We start from the raw sequence: 24,544 nt of genomic DNA, 5'->3' as shown, positions 1-24,544 counted from the left end.
TCTGTTTTTTTTTTTTTTTTTTTGAGACGGAGTTTTGCTCTCGTTGCCCAGGCTGGAGTACAATGGTGTGATCTCGGCTCATTGCAATCTCTGCCTCCCAGGTTCAAGGGATTCCCCTGCCTCAGTCTCTCGAGTAGCTGGGATTACAGGCGCCCACCACCATGCCCGGCTAAATTTTTGTATTTTTAGTAGAGATGGGGTTTCACCATGTTGGTCATGCTGGTTTTGAACTCCTGACCTCAGGTGATCTGTCTGCCTCAGCCTCCTAAAGTGCTGGGATTACAGGCATGAGCCACCGCGCCAGACCCAAGAACTTCTTTATGTTCCTTTGCTGATGCCCAGAAGAGGCCAGAAGGCCAAACAGGGATCTGACACAGGAGGCAGAATTCTTTTTTATCCTGTTGCCAGGACACGAGACAAGTAGCAGGGAATGAGAAGAAGCTGCACAATTACTTGCGGGTGTTCTCGTTCTTGAGCAGAGACTTGGCCTGCTGCTCACTGATGATGGTGGCCTTCACCTGGGGCGGGTTCATGTGCACGTTCAGCTTCCCGCCCACCAGCAGGCGCACGGTGGCTGCAAACTTGGTCTGGGTCTTCAGGACCTGAGGAGGCTGCTTCTCAATGATGAATGTGCTGCAGGGGACACAGGGACAGACGTACGATGAGGGGTTGGTGCAGGGGAAAGGGCTCTCAGTCCTCCTGTGGTGGGGGTGGGGCTGCCTCCCGCGGGGCTCAGGAGGTGAAGAGCACGGGCACAGCCTCTGTTCCCGGGGAAGCCGTGAGAGTCCAGGGAGAGGATGAAAAGGGGAGTGAGATAACACAGCAGCCGGCATGGGCTGCGGCTCAAGGGCATCTCTTGCAGTGTCCACAGGAGAAACCGGGCAAGGGCGGCACCCAGCAGCCACAGCAACTGGAGACGGAGTGGGGAGGGATGAGAGGCACGAAGCGGATCTGCTGGTCTGGAAGGCACCTGCGGCCCCCCACACGCAGTCTGGAGCTGCCCCAAGCTCCTGGGCATGGCCAACAGGCAGCAGTCACCTGGTCACCAGGGCTGAGATGATGTCCGTGATGGTGGCGTTGACCTCAGCCAGCATCTCCTCCACTGGGCCAGGGATGGGCAGCTGCTGGCAGAGGTGCTCAGCCCTGCGGATCTGCTGCCGGTTCTGCCAGATGATCTCGGCCAACTTCTCACACCTGCACGGGAGCCCCAAGGCCAACAGGAGGACAATGGCTTCTCCGCACAGACGCCAGGCCCCAAGACACAGCTCCCCCTCCCCCAGGAAGGCTCTGTGCTTTCACCACACCTCCCACCCATGGGAAGAGCAGAGCTCCCTGCCTCCCAGAATTAGAAATGTACACAGGAGGGGCGACCCTGACTAGGCCCAAACAGCCCGAGCATCACCCCACACACCCGAGCTCTCTCCCACCCCCAAGGACAGCAGCCCCCTTCCTGGGGGAGGTGCACAGGATGGGGGACCAAAGTCTGATTCAGGAACCAGGACCCCTGGAGAAACAAGAGCTGTCCCAGGATGGAGGGGGCCTGCTGCAGGAGCCAGCACAGGAGGCAGAAGCAGCCAGGGTCCCCACCAGCCCCTCCTGCCCTGCCCTCTGGCCGCCCCACACCATTACCAGGACTGTAGCACGTCCAGGCTGCCCTCAGGGGGGCCGCCGTTCCCGGCCAGCTGCTGCCGCCGCTTCCACTGGATCAGCTCGTCATCTAGGATGATGGTCTGCTGCTTCCGCAGCAGCTGCAGGGTCTTCTGGTGCTTCTCGGCCAGCTCCTGAGGGAAGGGAGGAGAGCAGCCCCTTCTGGGCTCCCAGAGAACACTGCAGGGCCTTGCTGGGAAATGGCAGAGCAGGGCCCAGGCCATTTCCTCTCCCCAAGCTGCTCTGCCTTGCATGGCTCCCAGAAAAATATGCCTCCTGCCCTCCCAGGTTCTGCTCTCATCCGAGCCCCAGTCCTCTCTCAGGTCCCCAGAAACTTCATGGCACCCACACCCAGGAGAGGGCCAGGACCCCACTCACCACGCGGTACTGCTGCAGCGTCTGTGCCTCGCGCTGCAGCCACGCCTCCAGAGACACCTGCTTCTGCTGGAGGGCTGTCTCCCGGCTCAGACGCTCCTGGGGGCTCAGCTGGGCCAGTGGGCCAAACTGAGCTAGAGGAAGGGATAGGAAACCATGACCATCACCTTCCAGTGTCCAACAGGAGGCCCAGGGAAGCGCACTCACCCGTTCTGGAGCAAGACCCTCCCAGGCTCAGATACTGCATGAAGGGCAAGTCGGGGTTCCTGACAGACACGGGGGGCAAGATGAATGGGCGCCTCAGGAGGTGCCTCTGGGCCCTGCTCGCCGGCCTCCTGACTCTGAGCGTCCCCTCTGGGGGCACACGGATGCTGGGGCAGCTGGGGAAGAGGCCTGCCTGTCTCCTGCCCGCCTTCCCCACAGAGCTGCCAGCCCTCTTCTCACAGCCTGGAATGGGTCTAGGCTGTCTGGGGTGCAAGTGTGTCCATGCCCTTGACTGTGGGTGAACCTGGGCAAATCGCTTTCCTTTCTGTGCCTTGGCTTCCCCACATGTAAGACAGGAGATTCTTGGCACCTGCCTCAGTGGGGCCCTTGAAGATTAAATACATGAGGACATGGAAGATGCCAGAAAGCTTCCTGGCATGGGTGAGCTGTGTGTGAGGTTCGTCCTTCTTGGTTAATGGGGAACAGGGCAGAGAGAAGAGGTGACAGAGACAAGCAGTTGCTCGGCCCCACCCCTCCCGCAGCAAGGCCTCCTCAGGCGCCCCCGGCCCCGGCGGCTGTGTCTTGTCCCTGAGCACAGCCGTTCCCCGTCGGGGAGGAGGAGATTCTCGAGGGGCTGGAAGGGGCCCAGCATGTTTGTCCAGGCTGGCTCACTGTGAGCCCAGCCGACCAACCAGGGGAGACAGACAGACGGACAGACAGCAGAGGAGAGCGTGTCCAGGGCCACTAGGGATGCAGAGCCACCAAGATTCTCTCAGGAAAGGGAGGCCGGAGGGAGGTGGCTTCTCTCCACACCATCTGTGAGGAGTCATTGATGGTGGGACAGGGAGTAAGTCAGGCCTCACTACCTTTTAAAAATTACTATGAAATAGGTAAGACACAGGGAACATGGAACACAGGAGCACCTGTGTATCAATAACCCAGCCTAAGAAACTAGACATGTCCACAGTTACAGCCACCAGCAGCAGACCCACCCCACCCTCCCAACAACAGCCCCTCTCCACCACGCTGGGACTATTAATCCCTTCCCATCACCTTCTCAACAGCCCAGCATCCTTGCTTGAGCTGAGTCAGAAGATGCGTGCATCAGCATGTCTCAGTCGAGTTCCTGGCTGGCCCCTGAGGGTCATGTCACCCTGATCCCAGCCCTGTCCCATGGGATGCACAAGCTGGGACAGACAAAAGCAACTCTATGTAGCCAGGAACAGCCCAGAGCTAGAACTCAGAAATATGGCTCCAATCTCACTGCAGGTATCGAGCAGGAAGAGGATCATCCAGGCACGGACAGATCCGAGGCATCTGCATGGCCACCTCGGGAATCCTGCCCAGCCACAGGGAGGGTGGTGGTGATCCCAACACCTGGACCCAGCCTTCCTATGCAAGGGACCCAATTAGGTCTCTCCTGGAAATGTGCAGAAGCTTTTGGGAAGGAGGCCAGGGAGACAGGAAGCAATTTCCCTACTCCACTGGAGGTAGCTGAGCCTTCCCTGGCAAAAGCAGATCAACAGTCTGTGTTTCTGCTGAGTGAACTTGACAAATGGGACTGAGAAGACACTGCATGATGGATCCAAACCTAATCCACCACCACGCACAGGAAACAGAAAAGTCAGGCACGGAATCAGAAATACTGTGGACAGTCTAAGGACCTGGATAGGAATAACAGCCCCAAATCTTCTGTTTCCATTCTCAGAAGGAGCTGCCCTTCTTCTAGGGCCAGTCTAGGATGGGTTCAGATAAAAGGAAGACATGCTAGAATCATCCTATCAACCTTTACTCAATAACTGCTATGTTTCAGGCATTGTGCTGGCCTCAGGGTACAGAGATAAAAGATATAGTCCCTTCTTCAAGATTTATGTTCCAGTGGAGAAGAGAAAGATTAAATAAATAATATCACTATAGACATAAGATGGAACCTACATACATGGAATTAGAGGAGCATGTGCTATATGTGTGTGTGTGCTGTGTGTCTGTGTGTGTGGTGTGTGTGTGTGTGCTGTGTGTGGTGAGTGTGTGCTGTGTGTCTGTGGGGTGTGAGTGTGCTGTGTGTGTGTGTGCTGTGTGTGTTGTGTGTGTGCTGTGTGTGCTGTATATGATGTGCTGTGGGGGTGTGTGCTGTGTGCGTGGGTTTGTGTGTGTGATGTGTGTGGTGTGTGTGTGGTGTGGATGTGTGCTGTGTGTGTGTGCTGTGTGTGTGTGTGTTTGGAGGGGCTGGGTGGTCGAGCCAAAGCTTCTCTGAGACTGAGCTGGGCACGGAAGCAAAGAGAGGAAACTATTAAAGCTCAAACTGCCAAATTGCTACAGGGTCAAGAGGGGGCGCTGGTGGGGCTCCACAGCCTCACCAAAAACTGAAGCTCTTTGTGCTCTAAGTACTAAGCAGGATTTATACCAGGCTAGGGGAGCTTTGTCCATAAGGGCTGCCTAAGGGGCGTTAAGTGTACTCTATTCCAGGAGGACCTTTGTGAATAACTGCACAGAACATTAGAAATCAGTTACTACAAATACAGGTCCTTAGTACTTACACGTCCCTGCTTAGAAAGATTTCTTTTCCTCCTTAGAGATAGGGTCTTACTATGTTGCCTAAGCTAGTCTGAAACTACTGGCCTCAAGTGATCCTCCTGCCTTGGCCTCCCAAAGCACCAGGATTGCAGGTGTGCAAAACCACTCCCAGCTTATAATTTTTTTTTTTTTTTTTTTGAGACAGAGTTCTGCTCTTTTTACTCAGGCTGGAGTGCAATGGTGATATCTTCGCTCACTGCAACCTCCGCCTCCCGGGTTCAAGAGATTCTCGTGCCTCAGCCTCCCAAGTAGCTGGGATTACATGCATGTGCCACCATGCCCAGCTAATTTTGTATTTTTAGTAGAGATAGAATTTCACCATGTTGGCTAGGCTGGTCTCGAACTCCTGACCTCAGGTGATCCACCCGCCTCACCATCCCAAAGTGCTGGGATTACAGGCGTGAGCCACTGTGCCCAGCCAGAAAATTTTTTAAACATGTAATTATATAATTTCTATTTATCATTTCAGTAACGCTCCACTTACAATATGCCTACTATATACAAAAGTATTGCCTGCTAGTGTTTATTTAGACTGTGAGCTCCTTCTCAAAAGAGGAAATGTCTTCCGTGGCAGCTCAGAAGCTTCCTGGATGTGGGGACCTGAGCGAGACACGCACTCAAGGGCAGGCGCCCTGCCATCTCCCCTTCCTAAATCTCATCCTCTCAGTACTGTCTTCAATGCAAATAAACCCCGGCTACTCAGAGAAAGGTTGCTGCCTCCGAATGGAAAATGGGCTTTCTCCCAACCCCACTGGTGCTGCTTTCCAGTCCCCACGCCCACCCTCAGGATGCACACTGTGCCTCCACTGCACCCCACCTTGGATCCTCAGGCTCTCCTGGTACTGGATGATGAAGTACTCCTGAGTCTGCTGCAGCTTCTTCAGCTCATTCTCTGTGTCCTGTGTGACCAGTCGCAGCTCCTCAAACGTCTGGTTGATCTGGAGGTGTTTCTGGGACATGGCGTCAGCAAGGCTTCCAGCTGGAGAACTACCCTGGGAACAGATGGGGGGCAGTGCAAGGTAGTGGGAATGGGAGGAAGCCTGAGGCCTTAATCCCCAGGAAAAGCCTATGCCAGCTCCTGCAACTGGGCTAAGACCCCAAAAGGTAAATTTTGAGTCGGGAGGAATAGCAAACGTCATCTGTGAGACACAGGGTGGAGCTGGAGAAGTGAGAAACACGAGCAGACAGACCACGGTTCAGATCACAAAGCATGGGAGAAGCTTCCATTTCAGATCTGACCTCCACCAGAGTATCCTAAACGGGGTCCATTGAATTACCTTTGGAGAGACTAGACCATAACCTGTTCCAGTGTCACGTGGGTTTTCCTACTAATGAAGAGGTGGAGTGATTCCTCTTCCACTCACTGACCCAATGCAAGGACGGCATTAAGCATTAGGGAAGCCATGGGGAGCAGGGCCATGTGAACACACGTCATCTGTGTCCTCACTCAAGATATTCTCATGATGGAATCATTTGCTTCCACCGTGGAAGAGGCCAGACCTCTCACAGGCGTCCTGGAGACCCCCGGATGAAGTGATGGGGGAGGCATAAACAAGATCTCTGTGGACCCAGCCCTGTAAGTGACCTGGTCAGACAATTCCTTCCACACCTGATTCAGGGCTAGGGAAAAGTCTTTCCTAAGTATTCTCACCTGAATATGAGCATGCCTTTACTAAAAAATTACTCACTTGAGGTTGAATTACTTTGCACTTGTTCATATTGTTTTGTGGTTGCAATCTCATCAAGGTTATAAATAAGTTAAGATCCGACACCATATCTTCTATTTCTTTTCTTTTTCCCTTTTTTTTGAGACAGGGTCTCATTCCATCACCCATGAGTGCAGGGGTACGATCATGGCTCACTGCAGCCTTTACCTCCTGGGCTCAAGGGATCTTCCCACTTCAGCTTTCCGAACAGTCAAGACTACAGGCATGTGCCACCGTGCCCAGCTAATTTTTTTTTTGTATTTTTGTTAGAGACAGGGTTTCACCATGTTACCCAGGGTGCTCTCGAACTCCTGGGCTCAGGCAATGTGCCTGCCTCAGCCTCCCAAAGTGCTGGGCTGCACTCAGTCACATCTCCTATTTCTTTTGTGCCCATTAGGATGATGCTCTTTTTTTTTTTTTTTATTTTTTTTGAGACGGAGTCTCGCTCTTTCGCCCGGGCTGGAGTGCAGAGGCCGGATCTCAGCTCACTGCAAGCTCCGCCTCCCGGGTTTATGCCATTCTCCGCCTCAGCCTCCGGAGTAGCTGGGACTACAGGCGCCCGCCACCTCGCCCGGCTAGTTTTTTGTATTTTTAGTAGAGACGGGGTTTCACCGTGTTAGCCAGGATGGTCTCGATCTCCTGACCTCGTGATCCGCCCGTCTCGGCCTCCCAAAGTGCTGGGATTACAGGCTTGAGCCACCGCGCCCGGCCAGGATGATGCTCTTTAAAGAGACACTAGTAGTGCACCTTGAGTCACCTTGACAAAGGTGGGTCCAGAGGGAGGTGGGTAAGAAGAGACTTCCCGACTGCCCTCCCCACATGTATGGGACACTCACATTGTTGGCTTCTCGGACCAATCTCTGCTCATTGTACAATATATGGCGGATGCAGCGGACCAGCTCCATGGGGCAGCGGTCATACGTGTTCTGAAAGAATCCGACAGCAGACATCAATTTGTGCCATTCCACACTGTGGGCTCTAACCATGCCTCAGGATGGGGAGCCTCCTGAGGGACCTCCTGAATCACAGGAGACACTGTTCCTCCAATACCAACAGGAATAAGAAGGCACATCATGGAAACCCAATTACAGTGAAAAGGTAAGACTGTTTTACTTCTTTTTTCCTTTTTATTTTGAGACTGAGTCTCACTCTGTTGCCTAGGCTGGAGTGCAGTGGCACAGCCTCGGCCCACTGCAACCTCTACCTCCCGGGTTCAAGCGATTCTCCTGCCTTAGCCTTCTGAGTAGCTGGGATTACAGGCGCCCGACACCATGCCTGGCTAAGTTTTGTCTTTTTAGTAGAGATGGAGTTTCACCATGTTGGCCAGGCTGGTCTCAAACTCCTGACCTCAGGTATCCACCGGCCTTGGCCTCCCAAAGTGCTGTTTTATTTTTTGCATCTTAATTTGCCTAAAGTGTCTGGGGAACATTCTTAAAAATGGAATAAATAAGTTTTAAAAGCCTCGCCAGAGGAGACACTGGACACCACCCTCAACTGGGCAATCAAAACTACTACCACCAATGAGGGGACGAGGGACACTGCCTGTCTGGATGTGATACCCGAGAAGGACACAACGTCACCTACAGTTGTCCCTTGGTATCTGTGGGGGCTGGTTCCAAGACCCTCTTGGATACCAAAATCTGCAGATGCTCAAGTTCCTTATATAAAATGGCATCATTTTGCATAGAACCCATGCAATCCTCCCATACACTTTAAACCACCTATAGATTGCTTATACTATCTAACACAAAGGAAATGCTATGTAAATAGGTGTTCTGTCATATCTTTGTTTGTATTTTTAAAATCGTTGTATTGTTACTTTTTTTCTTTTCCTGAGTATTTCTGAGCTGCGGTTGGTAGAATTGGAGGATGCAGAACCCACGGACGTGGACAGTCAACTATATTTAAAAGTCGGCTCAGAGATGTGCAACATTAACGTAATCATGAGGAAACATCAGACAAACCCCAAATGAGGAACATTTTATCTTTAAAAAGCAGGGGGTACATGAATTATTATTATTATTTTTTGAGATGGAATTTCGCTCTTGTCACCCAGGCTGGAGTGCAATGGCATGGTCTTGGCTCACTTAAACCCGCCTCCCAGGTTTAAGCGATTCTCCTGCCTCAGCCTCCTGAGTAGCTGAGATTACAGGTGTCCACCACCGCACCCAGTTAATTTCTGTATTTTTAGTAGAGACGGGGTTTCACCATGTTGGCCAGGCTGGTCTTGAACTCCTGACCTCAGATGATTCACCCGCCTTGGCCACCCAAACTGCTCGGATTACAGGTGTGAGCCACTACACCCAGCCTACATTAATTATTTTAAAATGTCAATGTAATGAAAGACAAAGTAAGGTTCCAAATGGTTCCAGATTAAAGGAGATTAAAGAGGCATGATGACTAGATGCAGTATGTGGTCTTGGACTGGATTCTTGGCTGCAGCGGGAAAATACCCTAAAGGGCATGTTTGAGTTAGGTGACAAAATGGAAATCCAAAAGAGTACCTAGAAGTATTATATCAATGCTAAATTTAGTGGAGTTGATCAGTCTATTATAACCATGCAAGACAAGGTTCATTCTTAGAAAATGCACAGAGGGGCTGGGCAAAGTGGCTCACGCCTGTAATCCCAGCACTTTGGGAGGCCAAGGCAGGCAGATCACCTGAGGACGGGAGTTCAAAACCAGCCTGAGCAACATGGAGAAACCCCATCTCTACTAAAAATACAAAAATTAGACGGGCGTGGTGGCATGCACCTGTAGTCCCAGCTACTCAGGAGGCTGAGGCAGGAGAATCACTTCAACCCAGGAGGCAGAGGTTGCGGTGAGCTGAGACTATGCCACTGCACTCCAGCCTGGGCAACAAGAGTGAAACTCCAACTCAAAAAATAAAAAAAGACAACGCACAGAGGGACCGGGCATGGTGGCACATGCCTATAATCCCAACACTTAGGGAGGCTGAGGTGCGGATCACCTGCGGTCAGGAGTTCAGGAGTTCAAGACCATCGTGGCTTACATGGCAAAACCCCGTCTCTACTAAAAATACAAAAAAAAAAAAAAAAAATTGCCAGGCATGGTGGCGGGAGCCTGTAATCCCAGCTACTTGGTAGGCTAAGGCAGGAGAATCACTTGAACCCAGGAGGCGGAGGTTGCAGTGAGCTGAGATCGCTCTACTGCACTCCAGCCTGGGTGACAGAGCAAGACGCCGTCTCAAAAATAAATACATAAATAAATAAAAATAGAAAAAATAAAATGCACAGAGGTTCTTCCTGGTGCAGGGACACAAGGTATGCAACTTACTCTCCAGTGACTGAAAAACGTGTGTGTGTAGAGACAGCGAGGAGTATATGACAACATAAAAGTCAACAATAGGTGAATATAGGCATATGTGGGGAATCTTTGTATGATTCTCGTAACTTTCTGGAAGTTTGAAATTATTCTCAAATAAAAAGTGAAAAAAAAAAAAAAAAGACCAAAACCAAACAACAAGAACCTTATGCATGTACATATAACTCAACAATACTGGACTGAAGGAGAGAAAGAAAGTCTCTACAGGAAGAAGACCCCCGAGGGAAGATAATTAAGTGTGACCCCAGAGCCCACACCCACCTGGAGCTGCGTGGCGTAGTGCCCCAGCTTGATCTTCAGTAAAAACCCATCTTCCCCCACTTGGTGCTCCGCCTTCTTCTGCAGCTCCTGCACCAGGCCCTCCAGGAGCTGGGTGGCCTTAATGTTCTCCTGTGGATTATCAAGATCTATTGAGTCCCTAGGGGAAAAAAATTACATAATCTGTATACATACATGCACATGAGCCTGTATAAATGCAGCCTCAACACATCCCACTTTTTCTTCAACTAAAGTGATTTTTTTAATGCTCACTGCAAATTTTAAGAAACAGCCCGACAGAAATGGACTCAATACCTACATTAATCTATTTGTAAGTTACTAAATAGTTGGATTATACTGTAGCTTTCATTCTTTTTTTAAAAAAAAATTTTTTAACAATGTGCTGCCCTTCCTCCTTTCTCTCAATGATATGCTTGGTGCTTATGCTATTTGCTCTGAGAAATGCAAGGAAAAGGAAAGGGTTCTGTGTACTCTGAAGGAAATAAGGACTTGGATAATTTCCTATTTATAGTTACCCCTCACGGGTGGAAAGGAGGCACAAGGCCAAGACTCTTCTTCTACATGTCCTTTCCAGCCTCAAGGAGTTTGGTATCTGCAGGTTTCTTAGGTAGAGATAGGTGAAAGAAGTTATTGCTACTTCTAAGAAGCCCTGGAAATGAGACATTCAGGCAGATAGTGCCTACAAGCATTTATACGAGTCAGACATATCACTAGTTGCAGACCCAGGACCTGAAGGCAATGCCAACTTCTCCGGTAAACAAAGGAAACCACGCTACAGACTCTGCACTGATTTCGAGCTATTAAACTGATGACAGGGATTTGGATGGTCTCCCTCCCTCCTTTCTTTCTTTCCTTTTTTCTTTCTTTCTTTCTTCTACAACTTAGGCAACAATTTTTTATTTTTTTTATTTTTTTTTTTGAGACGGAGTCTCGCTCTGTCGCCCAGGCTGGAGTGCAGTGGCCAGATCTCAGCTCACTGCAAGCTCCGCCTCCCGGGTTTACGCCATTCTCCTGCCTCAGCCTCTGAGTAGCTGGGACTACAGGCGCCCGCCACCTCACCCGGCTAGTTTTTTGTATTTTTTTAGTAGAGATGGGGTTTCACCATGTTAGCCAGGATGGTCTCGATCTCCTGACCTCGTGATCCGCCCGCCTCGGCCTCCCAAAGTGCTGGGATTACAGGCTTGAGCCACTGCGCCCGGCCAACTTAGGCAACAATTGACACTGGAAAGTACCAAATTACTTAGTCACTGAAGAAACCAAACAGCTGTCAGACTGAAATAACATTCAATAACTGCTGACTGGGTCTGCAGCCAAACAAGATAGTGGTAGCTAAAAGGCTCTGCCATCCCTAAATCCCTGAAGATAGCAACTAATTTCAAAAAGAGGCACCAACAGGTGTATCAAGACAGTGATACCGGCCCAGTGTGGTGGCTCACGCCTGTAATCCTAGCACTTTGGGAGGCTGAGATAGGCTGATTGCCTGAGCTCAGGAGTTGGAGACCAGCCTGGGCAACACAGTGAAACCCCGTCTCTACTAAAATACAAAAGAAATTAGCCGGGCATAGCAGCGTGTGCCTGTAATCCCAGCTACTTGGGAGGCTGAGGCAGGAGAACTGCTTGAACCTGGGAGGTGGAGGTTGCAGTGAGCCAAGATCGTGCCACTGCACTCCAGCGTGGGCAACACAGCAAGACTCTGTCTCTACAAAAACAAAACAAAACAAAACAAACAAAGCAGTGATACCATACTCCATCAAATAGTACACCCTAATCTGCACCTTGAGAAGGCAGTTAAAGCAAGTCAGATTTTAAATATGTGTGCCCTATGTATTAAATAGAATATGTATTAAATGAAAGGCTGGAAGGAATGAGGGCAGCCCTGTACCTGTACCTCTGTTTCAACTGGCAACAATGCCCCTGGTCTGGAAACCAACTCTTTTTTTTTTGAGATGAAGTCTCACTCTGTCGCCTAGGCTGGGATGCAGTAACACGATCTCAGCTCACTGCAACCTCTGCCTCCCAGGTTCAAGTGATTCTCCTGTCTTAGCCTCCCAAGTAGCTGGAATTACAGGCATGCACCACCACGCCCGGCTAATTTTTATATATATATATATATATTTTTTTTTTTTTTCTTTTTTTTTTTGAGACAGAGTCTCGCTCTGTCGCCTGGGCTGGAGTGCAGTGGCCAGATCTCAGCTCACTGCAAGCTCCACCTCCCAGGTTTACGCCGTTCTCCTGCCTCAGCCTCCCGAGTAGCTGGGACTACAGGCGCCCGCCACCTCGCCCGGCTAGTTTTTTGTATTTTTTAGTAGAGACGGGGTTTCACCGTGTTAGCCAGGATGGTCTCGATCTCCTGACCTCGTGATCCGCCCGTCTCGGCCTCCCAAAGTGCTGGGATTACAGGCTTGAGCCACCGCGCCTGGCCAATTTTTATATTTTTAACAAAGACGGGGTTTTATCATGTTAGCCAGGCTGGTCTCAAACTCCTGATCTCAAGTGATCCACCCGCCTCAGCCTCCCAAAGTGCTGGGATTATAGGCATGAGCCACCACACCCAGCCAGGAACCCACTCTTGAGAGGATCCAGTCTCTAAGCAAAACTCATAGAAGTCACGTATTGGTTCTTTACTTGAAACCTTAATTCTCTGTTAAAAAAAGACTTGCTTAGATGGCTTAAACATAAAGAACTGAAGATTTGGCTGGGCCCGGTGGCTCACGCTTGGAATCTCAGCACTTTGGGAGGCCAAAGCGGGCGGATCACAAGGTCAGGAGTTAAGAGACCAGCCTGGTCAATATGGTGAAACTCCGTCTCTATTAAAAATACAAAAATTAGCCTGGTGTGGTGGCAGGCACCTGTAATCCCAGCTATTTAGAAAGCTGAGGCAGGAGAAAGGCTTGAACCTAGGAGGCAGAGGTTGCAGGGAGCCGAAATCAAGCCACTGCAGCCTGGTGACAGAGGGAGACTCTGTCTCCAAAAAAAAAAGAAAAAAAGAATTGAAGATTCTTCATTAAAATCTTTATATTCTTAAGAAAACCAAAGCTAAAAAAATTTCAAGTTTTCCTTAATATCAACACAAGTCTTTTAATTCATTCAGTGAGAACACCAAACGGGAACTCTGCTAAGTGAAATCTGAAATTAACAGAAACTTCCTACTCATGTTTTTCTAAATCCTCCAAATTAGGAAAACAGGAGAGAAAATGAAAAGGGAGTGGAAAGCACTAAACAAGGTACAGCTGACATTCTCATAGTTAACTCATTTTTTTCCCCTCACTTAATTACATGAAGCTGAATTTTTTTTAATTGCCTAGAAAATTGCCTTTCTTTGGTGATCTTTAGTTTCTGGACGGAAATTTGCTACTAACACTCATTGCGATTATTCTAAGGCAACATTACTGACAGGTAGGTATATGGCCCTCTGCAAATAGCAGCATCAAAGCTGGCTTCTCTGAGGGACTGTCAAAGAGGACCTCTGGCTAAGACGGTGAGGCTTGAAATATCAAATGAATATGCCAGATCGACTGACAGACTGTAACTAAGCAGCAAGCTCCCAGACCCTGAGCAGAGCAGTGTACATCCTGCTGCCTGGTGTGTAATAATGATACCAATTAAAAACCTGCACGGTTAGTCGACTGCACTGTACTAATTCTAAAAGAAATTTAAAACAACTCTCCCCTCCCCCAAGTATGTAATCAGTAATCTGGAAAATAAAGAAAAATTAAAATGCTTGTCAAATCTACCACCAGAATGTAATTAGTGTTAACATTTGGTATATTTTCGTTTAGTGTTTTTTTTTTTTTTTTTTTAAAAGGCAATCTCACTCTGCTGCCCAGGCTGGAGTGCAGTGGTGTGATCTCGGCTCACTGCAATCTCTGCCTCCCGGGTTCAAGCGATTCTCGTGCTTTAGCCTCCGTCTGGAGTAGCTGGGATTACAGCGACCCGTCACCACGCCCAGCTAATTTTTTGTATTTTCAGTAGAGACGGAATTTTGCCGTGTTGGCCAGGCTTGTCTCAGAACTCCTGGCCTCAAGTGATCTGCCTGCCTCAGCCTCCCAAAGTGCTGGGATTACAGGCATGAGCCACAACACCCACCTAATTTTCTTTCAGTCTTTTTTTTTTTTTTTTTTTTGAGACGGAGTCTCGCTCTGCCACCCAGGCTGGAGTGCAGTGGCCGGATCTCAGCTCACTGCAAGCTCCGCCTCCTGGGTTTACGCCATTCTCCTGCCTCAGCCTCCCGAGTAGCTGGGACTACAGGCGCCCGCCACGTCGCCCGGCTAGTTTTTTGTATTTTTTAGTAGAGACGGGGTTTCACCGGGTTAGCCAGGATGGTCTCGATCTCCTGACCTCGTGATCCGCCCGTCTCGGCCTCCCAAAGTGCTGGGATTACAGGCTTGAGCCACCGCGCCCGGCCTCTTTTAGTCTTTATGTGTATATATAAAATACATATAAATTAAAAACACCAATGTCTCCACTGTTAAATTATTTTTAGTTTTTTGTTAGATGTAAATTTATTAAGAAATGTAAAATAATTTACATTTAATAAAATAAACTATAATAAATTATAATTAAATTATATGCATATTCACACCTATCTGCCCCATTAAACACTAAATTATTATTTTTTTTTTGACATCGGATCTCGCTATGTTGCCTAGGCTGGCCTCAAACTGCTGGGGTCAAGCAATCCTCCCACCTCAGCATTCTGGGTAGCTGGGATTACAGATGTGCACCACCACGTCCAGTGAAACACTGAATTATTTGGAGATGAGGGCTTTAATTTTGTTTGTTTGTTTGTTTGTTTGTTTTGAGACAGGGTCTTGCTCTGTGTGCACTGGTGTGATCATGAGTTACGGCAACCTCTGCCTCGCAGGCTCAAGTGACCCTCCCACCTCAGCCTCCCGAGCAGCTGGTACTACAGGTGCACACCACCACACCTGGCTAATTTTTGTATTTTGTACAAAGACAGGGTTTTGATATGTTGCTCAGGCCTTCCTTGAACTCCTGGGCTCAAGCAATACACCTGCCTTGGCCTCCCAAAGTGTTGGGATTACAACACAAGGTTGGGCTTTAATTTTTTTCATACAAATTCTACTACTTAGGACACTGCTAGGCATCCTATGGGCACTCGAAACATATTTGTTGACTGCTCTTTATTAGCAGTAATATTCTAATGCTTTTAGACAGTATTTACTATTAAAGGGAACAAATCCGATTTTAAAAATCCCAAGAGTTATTCCATCCCTTCAATCTAAGATGGGGTTAAATACTTTTCATGTATAAAAAGAAAAATTTTTAAAAATACCTTTTTATGGATCACATTTAAAAATGTTTAAAAATACAGCTTTGAAAGTTGCCATCATGACAACTTTCTAACCAAACGCTTGTGTTTCACAAAATATGATGCAAACATCCTTGTTCACCTACCAGGCTTGGCTTTCAATCCACTGGGATAAATAATGCCGCACCTCAATGGGAAAATGCTGGCCATATAACGCTTGCATCTGATGAAGGGCTTCTCCTTGGAGCTGCTGAGCTTGTATCCACACAGCCATGGTTTACAATCTGTTGAACAAACAATCAGTGCTTTCGGTGTTTTTTCTTTATTTTCCCCCTTACATCCACTAGAGTAAATATTCACATAGTTACCAAGGTAAATGTTTTTATTATTTTTTTTTTTATTTTTATTTTTTTTGAGGCAGAGTCTCGCTCTGTCTCCCAGGCTGGAGTGCAGTGGCGCGATCTCGGCTCACTGCAAGCTCCGCCTCCCGGGTTCACACCATTCTCCTGCCTCAGCCTCCCGAGTAGCCGGGACTACAGGCGCCTGCAACCGCGCCCGGCTAATTTTTTGTATTTTTAGTAGAGACGGGGTTTCACCATGGTCTCGATCTCCTGACCTTGTGATCCGCCCGCCTCGGCCTCCCAAAGTGCTGGGATTACAGGCATGAGCCACCGCGCCCAGCCTTTTATTATTTATTTTTATTTTTTTGAGACAGTCTTGCTCTGCCGCCCAGGCTGGAGTGCAGTGGCACAATCTTGGCTCACTACAACCTCCGCCTCCCCAGTTCAAGCGATTCTCCTGTCTCCGCCTCCTGAGTAGCTGGGATTATAGGCGTGCATTACCATGCTCGGTTAATTTTTGTATTTTTAGTAGAGATGGGGCTTCACTGTGTTGGTCGGGCTGGTCTCGAACTCCTGACCTTAAGTGATCCTCCCACCTCAGCCTCCTAAAGTGCTGGGATTACAGGCATGAGCCACCATGCTCGGCCAAAGTAAATGTTTTTAGCCCTTTTGATAGACTCTTTAAAGACAGTATTCTTGATTTTAACTTTAAAATGTTTTCAAAATGTAGACACTCGGCCTGGCCATGGAAAGATACACAGTTGGGTCTATGAAGCTCTGACTATGAAACGTACTAAGGTCTTATAAGCAAAAGTACAAAAGGAGTATTAGGGAAAGAATTGCTAACTTTGACATCGTAGACATATTCTTTACTTTTGTTCAAAATTGTCAGCCATGGTAAGCAGCATTTCAACAGTAATAAATAATTAACGGAGAGGTTTTTTTTTTTTTTTTTGAGACAGAGTCTTGCTCTGTCACCCAGGCTGGAGGGCAGTGGCACGATCTGGCTCACTGCAACCTCCGCCTCCCAGGTTCAAGCAATTCTACTGCCTCAGCCTCCCAAGTAGCTGAGATTACAGGTGTGCACCACCACACCCAGCTAATTTTTGTATTTTTAGTAGAGATGGGGTTTCACCATGTTGGCCAGGACAGTCTCGAACTCCTGACCTCAAGTGATCCACCTCAGCCTCCCAAAGGGCTGGGATTACAGGTGTGAGCCACTGTGCCCAGCTGAGAGATTTTTTTTTTTTAAATCACTTGTTTTAGATTTGTTATTTTGACTTCAGAAATATAATAAACATATGCCATTTTGAAAAAGCCCAGTAAAAGAAAAGTGAAAGTATCTAAAGCATGGACTAAACCCTATGCATTATCACTGGTTACCTAAGCAGCAATGCTTTGCACACACAGAGCACAGATTTATGTGGAAAAAATGCCACAAGGTTCTGAGTTACTGCTAAGGAATTTACGAAGCAATGTTCTGTGAAATTATAGCATTTACAAATCTTTCAGACACAAAAACAATACATTCCACCTAAGAGTTAGAAATATGAACTATTATGCTCCAATAGCAGGTAGTCTCTTTATTTTTTTTTTTTCTGAGACGGAGTCTCGCTCTGTTGCCCAGGCTGGAGTGCAGTGGCATGATCTCGGCTCACTGCAAGCTCTGCCTCCCGGGTTCATGCCATTCTCCTGCCTCAGCCTCCTGAGTAGCTGGGACTACAGGCGCCCGCCACCACGCCCGGCTAATTTTTTGTATTTTTAGTGGAGACAGGGTTTCACTGTGTTAGCCAGGATGGTCTCGATCTCCTGACCTTGTGATCCTCCCACCTCGGCCTCCCAAAGTGCTGGGATTACAGGCTGAGTCACTGCCCCAGCAAGTAGTTTCTTTTTTTAACATGCTCTTGATTTTAAAAAAAAAAAGGGGGGGGCTTTATGAAACTACCATGGTGCCCCCTCAGACTCACCTGACAATTTTTAACTCATTTGGCAGACACTCTTTGGGTTTGACCAGATTAGGGCAGAAACATTTGGGTAGACTGCAAAGGGACTTCAAGTAACTATAAGGACTGAAAATGAATCTTGCTCTAACACTATTTTCCATAATGTACAGTTTGGTATAAGGCAGGGTTATCTTGAATTCCATCCCACATGATTTGGCTACTGATTTGCACAATTCTCCTAAGAACTAGGTTACAGTTAGGGGCTGGCGACTTGGACTTGGATTTTGTTTACTACCAGAGACTGCACAAGTGTGTTAGGAAGCAAAAATCTCTTCTGTTAGTTGTAGTTGTCTGATCACATAACACTGAGCTATTTATGGGACAAGTCAGTTAGGCAATGATGAGGTGTAGGGGAGTGCCAGTTATCTATTTTAGACTTGTGCAATGCTATAGAACACTTGAGAAGTGTGTAATTTTATTTAGGGCTTTTAGGCATTAAGGCTGGGATCACTGTAAGACCCAATTTGACCCAAGACATCAAATTTCAGTGGCTGTGAGTTCACCAAAACACTTAGATAAAACAGCTCTCTCCAGAAGCAATTCCATTTTATAATTAAACACTGGAAGTCACTTAACTGCTCAATATATTTTTTAATCAAATAAATCATATCGTAAGATTTTGGAAAACTAGAACAGATACCAAATCATGATTTTTGGATGAAGGATAAGGAACGGATGGCCAGGCATGGTGGCTCACACTTGTAATTCCAGCACTTCGGGAGGCTGAGGTGGGCGGATCACCTGAGGTCAGGAGTTCGGGTCCTGCCTGGCCAACATGGCAAAACCCCCGTCATAATAATACAAAACAACTAGTCAGGTGTGGTGGCATGTGTCTGTAGTCCCAGTTACTCAGGAGGCTGAGGCAGGAGACTGGCTTGAACCTGGGAGGCAGAGGTGGCAGTGAGCCAAGATTACGTCACTACACTCCAGCCTGGGCGACAGAGCCAGATTTTGTCTCAAGAAAAAAAATTATATAAGGGATGGATGAATGAAGGTGCTTACGCACTTAAGTATATGGAAGAGTGATAAAAGAATGAAGAGAAGAATTCAGGTGTTAATCTTCCTAAGTAGTGAAGAATAAGAAGTAGGACCTCACCATAGCTCTCAATGAATATGTGAGTGATACCAACAGATACAAACATTCTCTTGCATCTGCATTCATTCAGTGAAATGACTCAAGAGACAAAAGAAGGAAAGCTATGAAAACTTTTATCTCCCCAGAGACTCCTTCCTAGCCCACTCAAATAAAATGGCATTCTGGTCACTCTCTATCCTCTTAATCTGCTTTATTTTTCTTCTTATCATTTATCAATTCCTGATATTGATCATATATTTGCTTACTCACTTCCCACCAGGGTGAAATCACCATGAACACAATGACTTTGTTTTGTTCACCATGCTTTCTCCTGGGTCTAGAACAGTACCTGGCACATAAGCATCATAATTTTTTTATTGCATAAATAAATGTATACACACAATTTGACCAACTCCATTGGCTCTTTTCAAAGTTACAATAGAACAATATACCAGTATGAAATACCAAGGCATGAAAACAGAACAGATTTCCATGTAAATAATCAATTATTTAATTGATTATTATTATTACTATTATTTTTTGAGACGGAGTCTCGCTTTGTCGCCCAGGCTGGAGTGCAGCAATCTCAGCTCACTGCAGCCTTTGCCTCCTGGGTTCAAGTGATTCTCCTGCCTCAGCCTCCTGAGTAGCTGGGACTACAGGCACACACTGCCACACCCAGCTAAGTTTTGTATTTTTAGTAGAGATGGGGTTTCACCATGTTGGCCAGGATGGTCTTGACCTCCTGACCTCGTGATCTGCCCTCTTCGGCCTCCCAAAGTGCTGGGATTACAGGCGTGAGCCACCACGCTCAGCCAGGAGCACATCTTATTCAAGACTGTGTCCCCAGTGTCTAGTATGGTGGCTTGCCCATGAAAAGTGTTCAAAAAATACTTGTGGAGCGAATACATAAACAAATATTTAACATGCCCTGCTGGTCAAGTATATTTAGGAGCCTATTACTGTTTTAGGAAAGAAATACTGTGGTGATATATCATACATGTAGGGGTATTAAAAAATGTCACTCTATATTGCCTTAAATTTTAGATTATTTCTTAGTTTTCATCAAAGAGTAGAATGCTGAGCTCTTAGAATCTGTCAGAATATTTTTACGATTCTAGTTGTGAACATGCCATAATAATTATTTTCTAAAATAGCATGCCATTTGAAGGATAATAGCTGGTAAATACCAAGTGGCAATCACCTTATTTTGATAAATACAATATAGTTTCACTACACATAAGTGCTTTGATAGAGTTGGAGAGTAGATTCTGCTCACTGCTATTCAAAAGTATAAAATAAAAGTACACTAACTAGTACAGAGTCATTTTTATTTTACTCTTAAACTGAAAATTATCTATATGTGAAACATGAGATGACTTACTGAGACTATCATAAAATTCTAAATACCCAATTTAGGAAAAAACCAACTGTTTTCCCAGTTATGTGAATAACACCTAGAAGCTATGTAGTGGTTTTTTGTTTGTTTTTTGAGACGGAGTCTCACTCTGTCGCCTAGGCTGGAGTGCAGTGGCATGATCTCGGCTCACTGCAGCCTCCGCCTTCTGAGTTCAAGTGATTCTCCTGCCTCAGCCTCCTGAGTAGCTGGGACTACAGGCGCCTGCCACCATGCCTGGCTAATTTTTTTTTTTTTTTTGAGACGGAGTCTCGCTCTGTCACCCAGGCTGGAGTACAGTGGTGTGATCTCGGCTCACTGCAAGCTCCACCTCCCGGGTTCACGCCATTCTCCTGCTTCAGCCTCCTGTGTAGCTGGGACTACAGGTGCCCGCCACCACGCCGGCTAATTTTTTGTATTTTTAGTAGAGATGGGGTTTCACCATGGTCTCAATCTCCTGATTTCATGATCCGCCCACCTTGGCCTCCCAAAGTGCTGGGATTACAGGCGTGAGCCACCGCGCCCAGCTGCCTGGCTAATTTTTTTTTTTAGTAGAGATGGCGTTTCACCATGTTGGCCAGGCTGGTCTTGAACTACTGACCTCAGGTGACCTGCCTGGCCTCCCAAAGTGCTGGGATTACAGGCATGAGCCACCATGCCTGGCCGCTAAGTAGTATTTTTCTTCATATATGTCAGAACACTTCACCCCCTTATCAGGCTATGTCTACATGCCTGACATGAGTGGCATTCATCTAACCGACATTCATTCCTCTAACTGGCGTTCATCTAGCCATCGAACGCTACTCTGCATCCACAAGGACTGTACCTCTGTCCCCAGGACCCACCCTCTTCTGCTTATTTACGGGTAGCTCCAATTTCAGTGCGTGATGTTCAGACAAGGGAAGTGGTTTGTTCTTTGGTAAACCATCACAGGGGATTCTCTAAAGACTGGGAAATGGATTCACAATCTTATTTTTAGGCCAAAGATAAGAACTATTTGAGCTCGAATGAGTTGCACTCTGTGTTCACAAGCATTTCAGAACAACCTAAAACAGCCTTGGATGCAGAACACTACTTTCTGAAGGCATAAAGCACCTACTTCTCAGCCTTATATATCTGGATATACCCATGGGTTTGGAGAGCCAAATAAATCATTTGGGCCCTCAGGCACTTGTTAATAAAAGTTTCAAAGTCTAATAGCTCATAATGTTACAGGCTTACTGAAAAGCCATAAAAATGAATGTCCACCACATAAATAAATGATATAAGTGAGTGGGATTTGGAATAATTTTGTCTCAGTCATAAATATCTTTTCTCAGATGCTTTTCCTTTCTAAAAGTAAAATATAAACTATAACAAAGAAAAACATCACTCTCTGAGGACTTCCAGAACACTGTGACCAAGGTCTTGCCCTAGCTAAACTGCAGTGGAGAGCAGTGTATGACATTAGAAGGCCCACTGTGTATCTGCCAACTCAGCAAGTGAATTCTAGTGTGGGGTTGGAGTAGGGGATTAATATGAATAATATTATGAATAATATGAATATAATAATATGAATCTAGCAGATTTGGTCTACTGGATTCGTGTGTATAATTTAAAGCATTTTATAATTCCGATTCTCCATCCTACCTCCCCATCCCAGGGCCAAAGTCTCTAAACTGGGGTTAAACTTTTAGAGATAATGCTGAACTCACCTAAACATGGTTCTGTCAAAGACAGCCCATTAAGTCTTTCTGTGCCTCAGTTTTCTTGTTTGTACAATGGGAATAATAATACTTATGCCCCTTAGGGGGCTGCTGTAAGAATGAATTAGTTTTATGTACATACCTAAAACAGCATCTGGCTAAGAGCAGGTGCTCTGTAAGTACTCACTACTGTTCTTACTGTTGCCTTAAACTTACAAAACCAGCTTCTCTCTCCTATCTCTAATTTTAACTCAATTTAACAGACTTTCCAAAAATCAATCCTCCACAAATAGCTCTTGCTATCCTTCTCTTTAACCAGTATCTCCAGTATAAACGTTTCCATCCATCCATCCATCCATCCATCCATCCATCCATCCGAGACAGGGTCTTACTGCATCACTCAGGCTGGAGTGCAGTGGTGTGATCATGGTTCACCACAGCCTCAAACTCCTGGGCTTGAGGGACATTCCTACCCCAGCCACTCAAGTAGCTGGGACTGTGGGCACATGCCATCACACCTGGCTAATAAAAGAAAAAAAACCTTTTTTTTTTTTTTTTTTTTTTTGTAGAGACAAGGTCTTACTATGGTGCCCAGTCCAGTCTCAAACTCCTCACTCAAGTGATTCTCCCAAGTCAGCCTCCCGCAAAGTGCTGGGATTACAGGCATGGGCCATTGTGCCTGGACTTTTTTTTTTTTTTGAGGCAGAGTCTCGCTCTGTTGGCCAGGCTGGAATGCAGTGGTGCCATCTCGGCTCACTGCAACCTCTGCCTCCCGGGTTCAAGCAATTATCTGCCTCAGCCTCCTGAGTAGCTGGGATTAGAGGTGCCCACCACCATGCCTGCCGAATTTTGTATTTTTAGTAGAGACGGGGTTTCACCATCTTGGCCAGGCTGGTCTTGAACTCCTGACCTTGTGATCCACCTGCCTCAGCCTCCCTAAGTGCTGGGATTACAGGCATGAGCCACTGCACCCGGCCGTACTGGGCCCTTTTAAAAGATGGCATTCCTATTTCTTCATCAATTTCACTGGCACAAGGACTTCTACAGACAGGTACTTTTGGGAGGTGGTGGAAAGGCACTGTGAAGTCTGTTCTCTTATCTTTGAATGAAAGAATGGAGAATTGTGAAGGGTGAGGGTAGTACAGTAACAGCAAGGCTTTGATTTTGCCTTATGCATACTAAACTCTATTTTTTTTTTTTTTTGAGATGGAGTCTCGCTCTGTCACCCATGCTGGAGTGCAGTGGCTTGGTCTTGGCTCACTGCAAGCTCTGCCTCCCAGGTTCATGCCATTCTCCTGCCTCAGCCTCCCGAGTAGCTGGGAATACAGGCACCCACCACCACGCCCGGCTAATTTTTTGTATTTTCAGTAGAGACGGGGTTTCACCATGTTAGCCAGGATGGTCTTGATCTCCTGACCTCATGATCCACCCGCCTTGGCCTCCCAAAGTGCTGGGATTACAGGCGTGAGCCATGGTGCCCAGCCTAAACTCTTAAAAAAAAAAGAAGAAGAAGAAGAAGAGGCCCGGTGCGGTGGCTCATGCCTGTAATCCCAGCACTTTGGGAGGCCGAGGTGGGTGGATCACGAGGTCAAGAGATGGAGACCATCCTAGCCAAAATGGTAAAAACCTATCTCTACTAAAAATACAAAAATTAGCTGGGCGTGGTGCCATGCTCCTATAGTCCCAGCTACTCAGGAGGCTGAGGCAGAAGAATTGCTTGAACCCAGGAGGCAGAGGTTGCAGTGAGCCGAGATCATTCCACTGCACTCCAGGCTGGTGACAGAGCAAGACTCTGTCTCAAAAAAAAAAAAAAAAAAAAAAAGAGAGAGAGAAGAAAACTATCCATTCCTTCCAATACGATGTTGAACAGAGAAGACTAAGCCAGCAGGGAGCCATGCCTTTACCTATTCCTTCCAAGGACATATCTGACTTTTACTAATTAAAGTACAAAAAACAACTAATGAAATTTGAAGTTTTCATTTATTATACTGCTTTATGAATTATTAGCAGCAAACATTCCAATTCATCTAATAAATAAAAACAAACTTCAGAAATAGGATGAGAAATAAATAACAGTTATCAGTGTTATTATTATCCCCCATCCAGATTTAAGAGCTAGCTAAGCACTTACTATATTACTTATAACAAGTGCTTTTATGAATCTACTCTTAATCCTAAATCCCTCAGACGTAGGCACTATTGTTATCAACCACGTTATAGATGAGGAAATTGAGGGTCATCAAGATTAAGTAGAATTGTATTGTGGTGAAATAGTTTTCGAAAACTATCTGGCAATTCTACAAAAGGGTAAACATAGAGTTACCACATTTCCAGTAGTTCCACTCCTAGGTATATGCCTAAGAGAACTGAAAACCTGTGTCCCCAAAAAGTGGGTACACAGACCGGGCGCAGTGGCTCATGCCTGTAATCCCAGCCCTTTGGGAGACTGAGGCGAGTGGATCCTGAGGTCAGGAGTTCAAGACCAGCCTGGCCAACATGGCAAAACACCATCTCTACTAAAAATTTTTTTAAAAATGAGCCGGGCACGGTGGTGGGTGCCTGTAATCCTAGCTATTTGGGAGGCTGAGGCAGGGGGAATTGCTTGAATCTGGGAGGCGGAGGTTGCAGTGAGCCAAGATCTG

The 24,544-nt window shown here is 46.9% G+C and overlaps 1 protein-coding gene across 4 annotated transcripts in view; it reads right to left on the bottom strand.

The window, feature by feature from the left end:
• Positions 1-24,544, bottom strand: part of LOC117066965 (signal transducer and activator of transcription 5B) — a 93,895-nt gene that overhangs the window by 19,714 nt on the left and 49,637 nt on the right. For 3 of the 4 annotated variants that reach the window (XM_033182980.1, XM_033182979.1, XM_033182981.1), the window contains exons 2-9: positions 15,549-15,686; positions 10,113-10,269; positions 7,343-7,432; positions 5,618-5,792; positions 2,026-2,156; positions 1,630-1,781; positions 1,039-1,194; positions 454-633 (exon numbers count right to left, since the gene is read on the bottom strand). In XM_033182980.1, coding sequence (XP_033038871.1) covers positions 454-633; positions 1,039-1,194; positions 1,630-1,781; positions 2,026-2,156; positions 5,618-5,792; positions 7,343-7,432; positions 10,113-10,269; positions 15,549-15,676 — 1,169 coding nt within the window. In that variant the 5' untranslated portion in view covers positions 15,677-15,686. Of the gene's footprint in view, positions 1-453; positions 634-1,038; positions 1,195-1,629; positions 1,782-2,025; positions 2,157-5,617; positions 5,793-7,342; positions 7,433-10,112; positions 10,270-15,548; positions 15,687-24,544 lie in introns of those variants that run through there. The other variant, XM_033182983.1, reaches the window with a different exon arrangement.

Source organism: Trachypithecus francoisi, unplaced genomic scaffold, assembly GCF_009764315.1.
Source record: "Trachypithecus francoisi isolate TF-2019V2 unplaced genomic scaffold, Tfra_2.0 Lachesis_group20, whole genome shotgun sequence".
Taxonomy (NCBI): Eukaryota; Metazoa; Chordata; class Mammalia; order Primates; family Cercopithecidae; genus Trachypithecus; species Trachypithecus francoisi.
The sequence above is the reverse complement of the archived record's forward strand: the minus strand, read 5'-3'. Positions and strand labels throughout refer to the sequence as shown.